The following is a 15,660-nucleotide window of genomic DNA, read 5'->3' as shown; positions in this document are numbered from 1 at the left end:
GTTATGAAATCATGTTTCAAACTTTTGTGATGTTTTTACTGTATTTTCCGCCTAAATTATTCTTTTTGTTTTGTTAGGTCATTACTCAAGCCTCATAGATACAATTCTGCAGAGTAGTCAATGCAAATATGTTTTATCGAATGATAGTCAATGCCAATAAGATGAGGTTTCTTTGCCCAGTGCATTCAGAGCTATATGCAATCTGTTTTTTTTAAAGCTATCGTGTGACATTAACAGAAATAGATTTACATGTTGACATTGCTTTTCAAGATAGTAATGTTTTATCTTTCTGTTTTCAGGACGAGAGAATAAAGGGAGAAAGCAGTAAGGTAGGTGAAGTGTGACAGGCTGGAGTGATCTGCTCTTGTTTTTTCTGCCTGAGACTTTTAGCTTACAGGTTTACACCAATATCCAGGAATGATTATGCTTAACTAATTAAATTTGGCAATAAGCTTCTCAGATATACCGTAGTATAGTTTGTATTTTTATTACACTTACACAATGTATGCAATCGATTTCTGCAAATGCTTACAAATGTAAGTTTGAATGTTGATTTTTATATATCAGATAATGTTTGGAAAGAATAGAATGATACAAAAAGGGCAGCTTTCTGTTCAGCATTGTTGTTCTGCATAAAAAGATGTATCATTAAATGAACAATAAAGCAATTTCAAAAGTACTGGAAAACCAAATTTTATGTACATTAAAACTTAGTAAAGATTTTGAAAAGTCAAACCGTATTTTTGTTGCCTGTAAAGAATTAATGTGATTGGTTTTCTGATTTTCAAAATGATATCCTCTTAAGCTCCTTTATTCTCACCATCCTTACATTGCCTGTTCAAAAAGTGCAATCAAGAGTGACAAAAATTTAATTTCAGAATTGATTGCTTGATTTTGTTTCATGCTTGACATTTATACTAATATACATATATGCCTATAGTTATCTAGTCTTTTAAGATAATTTTGTTACATGATTATGTTTGCTGTGTTTAAAATTTGGGCTTTATTTTCTTGCCTGCCATTACAGATAGGAAGATAGCAGTATCACTTTTGTACTGGTAGAGAAAGTTTCAACATTTTTAAGATTTGGTGATAAAGGTCCGTGTGAAAGTTTTTAAAAGGGATTTGCTTTATTTTCCGATGTAGTACCAACGATACTTGGAAATTAGAAAATTTATGTGCAGAGAAACTAACTTGGTAATCTTGCAGGGAAAAGAAAAGTCTGCTCATATATTTGCTAGCTAAGCTGAGCCTGTTTCATGCAAAGCACTGTTGTAGTGTGGGCTGAATTCTTATACGGAATTATTGTGCAGTATCATACTTGTACAGTTCAGTGCTGCAAATTCTTTCATTTTCATCAGCTCTTTTCTCACTTTATTGCTTAGAAATACAGAAATGGAACAAAGATTTTGTTAATGCTTTTGTTACCTGAATATATTAATTTCCGATCGATTTCCTGACAGACGTTTTCAGATCAAAATTGGGAAAATGTTTTTCATATTAAGCAGAATATAGTTCCATTCCTAGGTGAGACATCCTGTTCTGTGGAACCCATGCTTTTAATCTGCATTATAACATTGATTTTTTTAAACCTCTCATGTAGCAACCAAGTGAAGATAGATGGACAGCCGGAGATGATACATTAAATGACCCCTTGAATGACCCCTTGCATGAAGATGAAAATAAAGATGAGCCAGAAAATGTTAGAACTTCTGAACAAGCTAATCAAGAAAACATTCACTCTTAAGCATGAACTTTTTTCCTGTATTGACAGTTTTGTGTACTTCATGCCCTTTGACCTCTGTGTACTAGTACCTTCACAATGGCTGTAGTTTTAAGCTGTAAATGACCTACTATTTATTTTGTGTGATAAAAACATGTATTATTTTTCATGTGAAATAAAAATTTCTTTGTTGAAGCAAAACATTGCATGTAAATTTTTTCCATTAAACAATATTGTTGTTAAAATATTTTGCAAAAAAAAAACACATTGAAAATTTGAGTATCTCTGTATTATATCCTACTAACATCATGCACCACATGTTACACCCTGTCCTTATCTGCACCATAGAAATAGCCTTTCACATCAGTAGTAGATATTCTTAGAATCGCATGGGCAAATGAGTTTTACCTATTGATATTCACATCTATATTAAAGATAATGCTACATTTTAAATCAAGGTTCCAAATTTTTGTATTTAAAAAGGTTCTTAAGAAAGTTTTTTTAAAGTAATTTTTAATAACATTGGAAAAACTTTATATTTTTTATTAGTAATGGATTCAGTCAACAACAATTAATTATATAATTTTTGGTTCATGTAGTATTTATTTAATCATAAATTTAGAATACATTTTCATAGTCAGCTGATATCATGCATGAGCTGTCGTTACATTTGGTGGAAGTCTTACACACTTTGTATGTCTTCTGAGAGAAGACGATGAAAATGTCTTTACACAGTTGCAATTTTGTATCTTGACTTGCCTTGCCTCTTCAACAGCTTTGTGCAATTAAAAAAATCATTATGGTAGAAGCCTGAGGCTGTTGGACATAAGTTACATAATTTTGAAATATATTGAATTACTCAAGCCGTGTGTGAATCGGCTACTTCAGTATTTTCTTCAGAACAACGTATTCTGCACTAGGAGCATGGGTCGTATTGTTAAGATGACGGTTACATTTAAATATTAGAATTTCAGCCTCAGAAATGAAAGTTTTGATTAAAATTGATGGAGTAACCCTCAGATCTGCTTGGGTGTATTATAAAAGGTGAACGCACAAATTATAACAAGCACCTACCATAAATGTAGATTACAAAATGGGAACTTTTATCCGAATGTTGACGTATAGCTGAAGTTCAAGAATCCTAATATAATAAAGGTTGCATATAAAATTATGCCAGATTCTTAATGCTGAAAAGAAAGTTGATGAGCTGGTATTCTAATGAATGGATCTTGCTTTCTATCAGGAAGGAGCCCAATTTGTCTACATATGGCGATGTAGCACATGGCATTGTGTTTACGTGTGTTGCACAGGGAAGCACATTTAATCATGGTTGGCTTGTGGGTTTATATTATTATTATTTTGCTTGGGTAAATATGTTGCATTATGGAAGCGAGTTTACAAATTGAATAAATTATATGACAAGTACTTATTTGCTGTGAAAATAAGTATGAAATGTCAGTTAAAGCACTACATTGTTTTGGATTTTTATGACATTGATTTATAAATGTCTTGAATAATTATTGTTATTCTCTTTAATATAACTGAAAACAGCCAACAGAAAAATGAACTTGAAGCATCTTAAATTTTGCCTTGCATGTAGCTAAAGGACTTAGGAAACATACCAAGGGTGATTTGAGCATATCAAGGTCTTTTAAATATACCAGGAGTGTTTATAACATACCAGGAGTGTTTGGAATAAACCAGGCATGTTTGAAATATACCAGGGGTGTTTGGAACATATACGAATGCATAACATACATGAAGGTCAGGGGGTTAGATCACATATCACTCATAAAAGCAGTGCTCACTAACTGTACTTTTAAGAAAAGGAAAATTCAGTATGTGATTGATTGCTTCTAGGTGATTTCAGTTTGCCTTTGTGAATTGTAGTTGTGCACCAGTGACTTCTTTCCTTTTAGCATTAGTGATGAATTCATAGCTGCAGCCTTCAAAGCATTTAGTAGAATGTCTGTAGAAATCATTCCTAGCAGATAGCTTTTTAGTTCTTAAGTCATTCATGAATAGTACATTGTAATGAGGTAGAAAGTGGTTAGCTTACGTTGAATGGGCCTATAAGGAGGGAAGAATACCTTTGTTATATAGATTTGGTAATGGTTTGCCCTTGGTTTGACTCTTTTCCCTATAATGCCACTGTATAGCACACTTTCATATACTAACCTACCCTGGTTATGTTCACTCAGGAAAATTATGCAACATTAGGAAATTGCTTTCCTCATATAGCATGTAATTTTCAACAAGGAGAAAGGTGATATGACGCATTGCATATTTTATGCCAGCATTTGCTGAAAGCTTGTGTACATTTTTTTGTCTTTTGCCAATACCATGTACAAATAATACAAGATATTTGTTTGCTTTTTTCATTGAAAAGCAAATGGGAATTTGGAGAGAGAGAGAGAGCCTGTTGCTTATTTCAAGGGAACATGGATAACGTTAAATAAAGATTAATAAAATATGGTTCTTGGGCAGGTTATAAAAACAAGACAATTTTTTTCAAGTTTGCCAGCAATTCTCAAAGCATCTGTCACAGAAATGTCAGTTGCATTCAGTTTCACTGTTAGTGCCACGTACTTAAAATGTCATCATTAAGGTAACCTAATGCATTTTATTGTTGGGGCCATGTACTGTATTTTATCTTTAGGGCCACATACTCTATTTTGTCCTTTGGGTCACATAATGTATGACAACAGAAAGTCAGCAAATTATACAAAAAGAAAACTAAGGTATGTTATTTCAGTAAGCTTAAGACAATTGAGAAAATTCCATACAGGATACAATACTGTGTTTTTGTATCATACTAATTTAAACTCCATACATGATACAAGAATATGTTGGTATCACACCTATTTACATTCTATACATGATACAAGACTTTGTATTTTTGTATTTCATATATTTATATTAAATACATGATACAAAGCTACGTTTTTGTATCATGCACATTTACTTTACATACATGATACAAGACTATATCTTTTTGTATCATACACATTTAATTCCGTACATGATTCAAGACTTTATGTTTTTGTATTTCACACATATATATTAAATACATGATACAGAGTTACGTTTTTGTATCATACACATTTACATTACATACATGATACAAGACTATATATTTTTGTATCATACACATTTACATTCCATACACAATACAAGACTTGATGTTTTTGTATCATATCCATTTACATTCCATACATTTTGCAAGACTATGTTTTGTATCATAACCATTTACTTGTATCACCTTTGCTACAAGGTTCAGTTGAAAACGTATAGTTCTAGGAAAACAAGTTATAGTACATATATTGATTAGACCTTTTTGCACCTAAGTTTATCCCCATATACATGCACATTTGAATAAGACTAATTAGAGTGCAATACTTACCATATATTCAGTTAAACTCACCATAGTTATTACTGCATCAAAACGGCTTTGGTTTGGGAATGGTGATAATTATTGTTTGCAAAACCAAGACTCTTACAATATAATCAGTGGAACGTTACTTTTGTGTGGAAGAATGTGATGATTTTTTATTTTTATTGCCATTTCATTCGCATGATTTTCCTGATTAATTTTTTGGCCTTTTGTCTAACGTGTTTGCATGCTTCTTGCCATCAAGCTTATTTGCTTCTGTGTGTTTACTTATACTTAAGTAAAAAGAAATTACCTTGAAGCCTGACATTTCCAATTCTTTTCCAATAGAAAATGGCATTCTTTCTTGCCATCTGACTTTTGCTTCCTCGTATTTATTTGTCTTTCAGTAAGAAAAAAAAAAGGATCTACTTTCAAGCTTGATGCGGATCATTCTAATGATATACACTTTCAACCTACTGCACAATAAAGCTGTATCAAGTTTAATTGAAAAATGCAGAAGTTAAACCTTTGCTCAAGTTACATAGATACTGTGTGGACCTATTCTGGATTCATGTTTAAAGATAGCACATAAGGGCATAAACTTCATTATTTCTGCCCTTCATATTGTAATTGGACTTTTCTCAAGAATTGACTTAACTCAGAATTCATGCAAAGATATCAAATAACGTGCAATAACTTGGTAATTCTACCCTTCATATTAATTTGTATTTTACTTTTCTCAAGAATTGACTTAACTCTGAATTCATGCAAAAATATCAGATAAGTGCAATAACTTAATAGTTCTGCCCTTATTAAATTGTATTGGATTTAGGAATAACGCTGAACTTGGATGCACACTACTGTTAGTCAGATATTGTAAAACTAGCCATTCAGTAATAATATCCGATGTAATCTCAACAAAAAAAATGTTTTCTCTAGTAAAGTATTAATAATATGAGAGTTGTTGAAATTAGGGTACTATCTAAGGTACTGAAGATGTACAGTATCATTCCCAATCACCATGTCAGTTAGAATTTAGTGCACTACTAATAACTGCACAATTACTATGATGTACTTACTAAGTTTTAGAAAAATACTAACATGGCCAAGGAAATATTGATGCAAATTAGAAAAATAAAATTTAGGACATTGAAGATGCAAATTAATGTTTTTGTTCATTTTTTTCCAAAAAACAATATTTTGTCTTGGAATGGGAATGCTATTTCAATGTTTCCTATTTGTGGTAAAAAAAAACAACACTATTACAATATTTCCTTGGCTACAGTTTGTCCAGGGATACTCAAAAACCATGTTGCATTGACTATATATTAACACTTACATTAGTGATGTATGTTTACAAAGTAATTTTTTTTTATTTTTTAGAAATTATTATCTAATTTCACAAGAGTAATATGAATTATACCCTCAGTGCACATTGGAAGCTTACTATATTACCTGTGTGATGTTTTTTGTTTCTTTCAATATATTGGAATTATGCAAAAAGATCCTCTTTCAGAACTGACTTAAGCTCACTAGAATGTGACAAATCCTCTATGACACTTCTTGGTTTAATAATTTTGGGTTTTGGTCCCTTTTTTTTGCAATATAGGAGTCAAACATTCCAAGCTTTGAAAATGTGGTGCTCTTGTAATGTAGGAGTCAGACATTCCAAGTCAGTTCGAGTCTAGGATTCAGCCAATGTGGGTATGTGAGAAAGCTTGCCAGTAGCTTCTCGTGGGTCGGTGGTTCTTTCCGGGGTTTTCCCGGGTTCTTCCTCCACCATTAATACTGGCTGCCATGTATAGCCTATCATGTGCTGAAAAATGGCGTTAAGCCCCAAAACAACAACAACAACAACAACAACATTCCAAGTTTTGAGAATGTGATAAATACTTTTAAGTAAAACATTTAAGTTTACCCCATATTTATTATAAAGTACGAAAGTAATTCTTTTTATTGGTTAGTCCAATATATGGTGGCTTCTTAAATTAAATTAGTGAAAATTACATTAAATGACAGGAGAAATACCCAATGATTTTAATCCAGTCATTGATATATATGTAGATGCTATCACTGCACTAATTCAGTCAGTCAGTTGTTATTGCATCCTGTTGTAGTCCCTAAGAAAGAAATTCTTTTCTTCCCTCTGAATTTTCCTGGAGATTCTCTGACCAACAGAGCATGTCACTTTTATTCCGTAGAAAGCAGCATTAAAGCCTAAACAGAAAATGAAATGTTTATTGAGTTCAGCCTCATAGCTTTTGTGTAGGGTGTAGGAAGCAGGCAGGTGTGATTTGGCCAGTTTGGGTAAGATCACTGCATTAAAATTCCAGTTACTTCATTCAGATCTGAATTTTTTTTAGATAGAAAATTTAATAGAACCTGCCCAGACTTTTTATTTTTATTTTTTATATGTTATATTCATATTAGTACCTAACATTAGTAACACAGTCATGGTGCATCTGAACATACAAATAATGCATTGGATTTTATCAACATGTGAAAAAATGAAGGAAACAAATAAATTAGTGTAGTGATACCTGTAAGAGATGTCCAGAGTAGTGTTATTACAGTATTGGAATCTGATGGACATGAATCAGGAATAAGTGGTCCTTTTCTGCAGGAAAATATTTTATAAAAGATTACCTTTGGACACTACAGCATGACCCTGGGCAGCCAAGTGGTCTAAGGTGCTCACCTTTATACGTCCCTGACATCTCACCTCTGTCCAGGTGTGTCTCTGCCTCATCTCATCCAGCATGGGTATGTGATAGAGTTTGCCAGTAGCTTCTCATAGGCTGCTGGTTCTTCCTGGGGTCATTCCAGGCCCTTTCTCCACCAAATATACTGGCTGCCATACATAGAACATAGCCTATCATGTGGTGAAAAATGGCTTTAAATTGGCACAACAGTGATGTACTATATGTACCCGTCTATACGTCATGTACAGTTGCAAACTGCACAGACTGAGACCTGTTGTTGCATAAGATGCAGACAGATCTGGGTTTCTGTAGTAGGATTTCACTATACATGATTTTACACAGTAACAGTATCACATTAAGAGCATGCCAGAGTTATCCAATGTTTATGTTTTCTTGTAAAGAAGTAAGACATTTATGAAATATGTATTTCTCATTTCTCAGGTATTGATTTATTAATACTTAATACAAGTTAGTGTTTATGTTTGGAATGTGTCACTCTTACCTTAAAAGCACTGCAAATAATTAAGAATGTTATGGGTGTGTTCCTGCAGATATCCTGTGTGGTCATTTATGGAAAACAAAATCAGAATCCAATATTATGGAAAAAGAATTGATTCTACTGGACTCTGAAATTATTCTTGCAAAATATACTATTTCTTTGTTAATAATTATAATTACCATAACTATGGTAGAAAAGAAGGTGCTTAGTACTGTATTGGAAGTACACTGTTGTGTATTATGCTTGTGTGGGCATAATATTTTGTTTTGTTTTTGTTCACAAAGGTAATTTTTTATAACATTGAAATTCATGGATATTTGTTTGGCAGTTATGGCAATTGTTTAAATTCATGATTTGTAGCATTCACAAATCCAATACTCTCTCATCAGAGTTTACCCCCTTAGAGTGAGAGTTCCTTATACTGAGGTAATAATACAGTACTGATTCATTACAACACTGTCCTTGGGAGTCACCGAGTTTACCACGTTAAAGAGGTAGCTGCAGAGGTTCAGTGGTTTGCATGCCAGACTTATGACAGAAAGGGTTTTGGTTCGAATGCTATTGACCATCCTCTGGGTGAGCTACCATGGTACTCCAGTACCTCAGCACTAAATAACCTATTTGTATTGCTGTGCCACTAGCACCAGATGAAATCAAAGCACCTTAAAGTGATAAAACCTAATACTGGGGTAATAGTACAATATTTCCTTATTATGACACTGTCCATGGGAGCAAAGTATGCCCATGGGTTCCAGAGTAAACTGTTTTATAGAGAGACCACCTTGTAATGGAATGATAATACAATACTCCTACAATATAAAATTATCCAAGGAAGTCATAGTATTTATTTACTTGTAATGAAGTGTGTGTGTGCGTATGTGTGTGTGTGTGTGTGTGTGTGTGTGTTTTACTGTCCATAACCATACTTGCTTTATATCAGAAATCGTGTTATAATGAAAGGTCTTATAACAGCAACTGTGTTATAATGAAAGGCGTTATAACAGCAACTGTGTTGTAATGAATGGCCTTATAACAGCAACTGTGTTATAATGAATGGCCTTATAACAGCAACTATGTTATATGAATGGCCTTATAACAGCAACATGTTATAATGAATGGCCTTATAACAGCAACTATGTTATACGAATGGCCTTATAATGGCAACTATGTTATAATGAATGGCCTTATAACAGCAACTGTGTTGTAATGAATGGTCTTATAACAGCAACTGTGTTATAAAGAAAGGCCTTATAACAGCAACTGTGTTGTAATGAATGGTCTTATAACAGCAACTGTGTTATAAAGAAAGGCCTTATAACAGCAACTGTGTTGTAAAGAATGGCCTTATAACAGCAACTGTGTTATAAAGAAAGGCCTTATAACAGCAACTGTGTTATAAAGAAAGGCCTTATAACAGCAACTGTGTTGTAAAGAATGGCATTATAACAGCAACTGTGTTGTAATGAATGTCCTTTTAGTGAGGGAGTGTAATAATAAGAGTATTTTAGTAAATGTACATTTTGGAAATCTAGGAACTAGTGCTCATTTTGTCCGTATAAACTGCTCAAAAGACTCGGGAATTGAAATGATGCTGGAAATGTGATTCTAAATGATGAATAAATGACCACACTTGAATCGTCCCAAGTCTGAACATATTTTTTAAGTACTAATACTTGATTGACATTTCCACTGATTTTTTTTCAGAGGTTTTTTAAAAACACTGATGCATCAGACAATCTTATAGATTATATTACTTTTAACATTCTTTTATTCCAAAAAAAAATTCCATACAAAATGTAGAAAGTTAATTCATTAACATTTTAAATTGAAAATGACATTTTTATTAAACACCTAAGATTATAATCTTGAAAAGTGAGTTGACGGAGTGAAAATAAGTAAGAACAAAGAAATGATTTGATGTGAAAGATATTGCATTCAAAGTCACTTGTAAAAAATTTTTATCGTTAACATAGTCTGTTTAAATCTTTGTCAGATTCATCAGTGGTTTTCTGCTATGACGTGGATAATTAAAAATTGCAGAAATGTCTGGCAAGTTGTGGGTTGTTCTACAATAATTACAGTTAAAGTAAAATATGGATCATTATCATTGGAACTCAACCCAGTGAAAAGTACAAATATAATATTAGCTGTTTTATGGCTCAGCTATTGTTAGTCATTGTTATAATTAGCTTACAGTATAATAATAATAATAATAATAATGACCTTATTTAAAGAGGGTGACACAATTAAGAGTGCAGTGTATTCTAGGAAGTGATTGACATGATCAATCTCTCCATCAGTAATTTAAAAAGGAAGAAAATCTTTATCCACTGTACAAATAAATTGTAAAATACGATATATTTGTTGAGGTACGTTCCTTATTTGCATTGAAATTAAATAGAAATTTCCCATGAATCTTGGATGTTTCTGGTTGTATTTATTTGCAGGGTCTTAAATTTTTGTCTGGTCAGAAGAAAGCTGGATTTGCATTTTCCTTTGGTCCTGAATAGTTTTCCAACTTAAGTATTTATATAATATGACATTTAATACTGTTAAACATCTCTAAACTTTATTTAATACTGTTAAACATCTCTAAATTTTATTTAATACTGTTAAAACATCTCTAATATTTATTTAATAGGATTTAAACATCTCTAAAATTTATTTAATGCTGTTAAAACATCTCTAAATTTTATTTAATAATGTTAAACATCTCTAAATTTTATTTAATACTGTTAAACATCTGTAAACTTTATTTAATACTGTTAAACATCTCTAAACTTTATTTAATACTGTTAAAACATCTCTAATATTTATTTAATAGGATTTAAACGTCTCTAAAATTTATTTAATGCTGTTAAAACATCTCTAAATTTTATTTAATAGTGTTTGAACTTCTCTAAACTTTATTTAATACTATTAAACATCTCTAAACTTTATATAATAGCGTTAAACATCTCTAACTTTTATTTAATACTGTTAAAACATCTCTAATATTTATTTAATAGGATTTAAACATCTCTAAACTTTATTTAATAGTGTTAAAACATCTGTAAATTTTATTTAATACTGTTAAACATTTCTAAACTTTATTTAATACTGTTAAACATCTCTAAACTTTATTTAATACTGTTAAAACATCTCTAAATTTTATTTAATAGTGTTAAACATCTGTAAATTTTATTTAATACTGTTAAACATTTCTAAACTTTATTTAATACTGTTAAGCATCTCTAAACTTTATTTAATAGTGCTAAACATCTCTAAACTTTATTTAATAGTGTTAAACATCTCTAAACTTTATTTAATACTGTTAAACATCTCTAAACTTTATTTAATACTGTTAAACATCTCTAAACTTTATTTAATACTGTTAAACATTTCTAAACTTTATTTAATACTGTTAAACATCTCTAAACTTTATTTAATACTGTTAAGCATCTCTAAACTTTATTTAATACTGTTAAACATCTCTAAACTTTATTTAATACTGTTAAACATCTCTAAACTTTATTTAATAGTGTTAAACATCTCTAAACTTTATTTAATACTGTTAAACATTTCTAAACTTTATTTAATACTGTTAAACATCTCTAAACTTTATTTAATACTGTTAAACATTTCTAAACTTTATTTAATACTGTTAAACATCTCTAAACTTTATTTAATAGTGTTAAACATTTCTAAACTTTATTTAATACTGTTAAACATCTCTAAACTTTATTTAATAGTGTTAAACATCTCTAAACTTTATTTAATACTGTTAAAACATCTCTAATATTTATTTAATAGGATTTAAACATCTCTAAAATTTATTTAATGCTGTTAAAACATCTCTAAATTTTATTTAATACTGTTAAACATCTCTAAACTTTATTTAATACTGTTAAACATCCCTAAACTTTATTTAATACTGTTAAACATCTCTAAACTTTATTTAATACTGTTAAAACATCTCTAATATTTAATAGGATTTAAACATCTCTAAACTTTATTGAATACTGTTAAACATGTCTAAACTATTTAATACTGTTAAAAATCTCTAAACTTTATTTAATACTGTTCAACATCTCTAAACTATTTAATACTGTTAAAACATCTCTTAACTTTATTTAATACTGTTAAACATCTCTAAACTTTATTTAATACTGTTAAAACATCTCTAATATTTATTTAATAGGAATTAAACATCTCCAAATTTTATTTAATAGTGTTTGAACATCTCTAAATTTTATTTGATACTGTTAAACACCTCTAAACTTTATTTAATAGTGTTAAAACATCTCTAAACTTTATTTAATACTGTTAAACATCTCTAAACTTTATTTAATACTGTTAAAAATCTCTAAACTTTATTTAATACTGTTAAACATCTCTAAACTTTATTTAATACTGTTAAAACATCTCTAAATTTTATTTAATACTGTTAAAACATCTCTAATATTTATTTAATAGGATTTAAACATCTCTAAATTTTATTCAATAGTGTTTGAACTTCTCTTAACTTTATTTAATACTGTTAAACACCTCTAAACTTTATTTAATAGTGTTAAAACATCTCTAAACTTTATTTAATACTGTTAAACATCTCTAAACTTTATTTAATACTGTTAAAAATCTCTAAACTTTATTTAATACTGTTAAACATCTCTAAACTTTATTTAATACTGTTAAAAATCTCTAAACTTTATTTAATACTGTTAAACATCTCTAAACTTTATTTAATACTGTTAAAACATCTCTAATATTTAATAGGATTTAAACATCTCTAAACTTTATTGAATACTGTTAAACATCTCTAAACTATTTAATACTGTTAAAAATCTCTAAACTTTATTTAATACTGTTAAACATCTCTAAACTTTATTTAATACTGTTAAAACATCTCTAATATTTAATAGGATTTAAACATCTCTAAACTTTATTTAATACTGTTAAACATCTCTAAACTATTTAATACTGTTAAAAATCTCTAAACTTTATTTAATACTGTTAAACATCTCTAAACTTTATTTAATACTGTTAAACATCTCTAAACTTTATTTAATACTGTTAAAACATCTCTAATATTTAATTGGATTTAAACATCTCTAAACTTTATTTAATACTGTTAAACATCTCTAAACTATTTAATACTGTTAAAAATCTCTAAACTTTATTTAATACTGTTAAACATCTCTAAACTTTATTTAATACTGTTAAAACATCTCTAATATTTAATAGGATTTAAACATCTCTCAACTTTATTTAATACTGTTGAAACATCTCTCAATTTTATTTTATAGTGTTAAATCATCTCTACACTGTTTTATAGCATGTATCATGCAGGTGATTGAAATTTCTTTCCAGAATATAAGAGGATGTCTTTTCATTGTGGTTGACTCCAGTGATTTTGAGCTAAGGGGGAAGGGATTTTTTATATAAAGTCTAGCTGTTAGGAAATTGTAGCCTAAGTAGGGATCTGCTTTTACTATGTGGAAGGGATTAGTTCCGACACAAAACATACACTTTACAGTCAAACCTATGTGCAGTAGGTACCTCAATGATAAAATGTCAGCTTCTTAGTGTATGTTTAATACTGGTTCATTTCTTCTGTGTTATAATTATCAAAAGTGGCACTTTTTAAACAGGTAGTTGCTAATAAAGGTGACATTTGAGTTAAGTTTGACTAGTTTAATTTTCTTCCAAATCTGTTTATGAACATCAACATTGTTCTTCGTTTCTGAGGTATTTGCAGAAAAGAGACAGAGGTTCCATCATCATAACATTTTAAGTCATTTTGGTCAGAATTATGAAAGCGCATCCCACTGACTGAATTCAGGATTAAATAAATTGATGTCACCCATTCAGTATTTTGAACAATTTCTAGTTTTTATGAAATATATATTTAATATTATCAAAGCTACATAAATGTATGTCTTCTAATATTTAAGCATACAGATCATTGTATGAAACGTTTGCAGAACTTTGAAAAACAAAATTACATAACACCACACAGTACAGAGGCAGATCCCTTCTTGGGACCAATGTTTTATTTGAATAACTGCAGATATGTGGACCAATGAACTTGGACATGAGGGATATTGTGAAAAGGATAAAATCATTTATCAATGCACTCTGTCAAATACAACTGAGGTTTGACATAAATAAAAATCACACTGTTCTTGTACATTCTGTGAAAGTTCTGGGCATTTTCTTTTAATTAAAATATTGGTAAATTAACATTAATTAGTTTTAAAAAAATTAGACAAATTGATTGGTTAAAATGAAAGAAAATTGTTTTTCTTTGACCATTTGCATTCAAATACAGATTTCTTGAAAACTTTCATTATCACAGATAATGCTATTGTGTATTTTAACATCTTTGGAAATTCTGTATTTTTCAGTCTATATATTGTTTTTCTGATTTAATTTTTTAAACCATGCTTTCACGGTTTGTACAATTCAGTATGTGCAGTGCTAACTCTAACCACAATAGAAGAGTCGGCTAATTTAAGCTAACATAATCTAACGTCACTTCCCAGGGTTATAACAACGACAACTTCAAACCAAAGAAGACTGACCCTTCACACAACAAGCAAGCCTCAAACAAATTCAACGACGATTGGGATGATCCCAATGCTAAAAACTCTCAATTCCGATCCTCTACTCCATCTCCGCGTAAAGAGGACACTAGTAAAACCAAGAATAAAGGGAATCTGAAAAAAGAAGAAGAGGTATATGTTATTTTGTCGGTGTTGGATATCGTTACCATGTAGTATTCTTTTGTATTGTGCCTTTCATCATGACAGATACGATACAACTTCCACAAGCTGTTTATAGAAATAAAGATACATTTTTAATTATATTTATCTGAGTTTAAAGAATAACACCAGATGTATCCAACATTTGCAAAATAATAAAAAAATAATTTTGTCAGTATGTTAATATCATAGAACGAGTAGAACACGAGCCATCTGTACATTGTGGATTGATTATCCTTTTTATATGGGTTAATATTTCATGAAATGGTATGGATTAATTATCCAGTTTTTATATAGGTTCATACTGTGTGATACAGTAAACATTTTTTTGAATGCTGTTAATTGTCAAGGAGTTAGCAGGAGGGTCGCCTGTTTCAGTAACAAAGAAATTAATAAAATTTCTCAGGTAAAATATATTTTACATAATTATCTCTTTAAGCAGCCAAATACTGAATAGATTTAACTTTATCATTGTGTGATATTGCAGTTCATTTATGATATAAGATTCTACGTTTCTAAATTGAAGCTAATAATTTTACTTAACTTTCAGTATTGCTGGCAAATTTGTTAAATATTTTCTTTCTCTGAGAATGCCCAAGAACTATCTTATTTTTTCTTTC

General features: G+C 30.0%; 1 protein-coding gene across 15 annotated transcripts in view; it reads left to right on the top strand.

Moving 5' to 3' along the window:
• The window catches only part of LOC149788867 (doublecortin domain-containing protein 2-like), a 185,992-nt gene that overhangs the window by 149,898 nt on the left and 20,434 nt on the right, over positions 1–15,660 (top strand). For 13 of the 15 annotated variants that reach the window (XM_089974997.1, XM_089974992.1, XM_089974993.1 and 10 more), the window contains 3 exons: positions 300–329; positions 1,604–1,702; positions 14,822–15,013. In XM_089974997.1, coding sequence (XP_089831123.1) covers positions 300–329; positions 1,604–1,702; positions 14,822–15,013 — 321 coding nt within the window. The remainder of the gene's footprint in view (positions 1–299; positions 330–1,603; positions 1,703–14,821; positions 15,014–15,660) is intronic. The other 2 variants (XM_089974995.1, XM_089974994.1) reach the window with 1 other exon arrangement.

This window comes from Sinohyriopsis cumingii, chromosome 11, assembly GCF_028554795.1.
Source record: "Sinohyriopsis cumingii isolate HCF-2022 chromosome 11, ASM2855479v2, whole genome shotgun sequence".
NCBI lineage: Eukaryota > Metazoa > Mollusca > Bivalvia > Unionida > Unionidae > Sinohyriopsis > Sinohyriopsis cumingii.
This window is presented reverse-complemented; position numbering and strand designations above follow the sequence as displayed.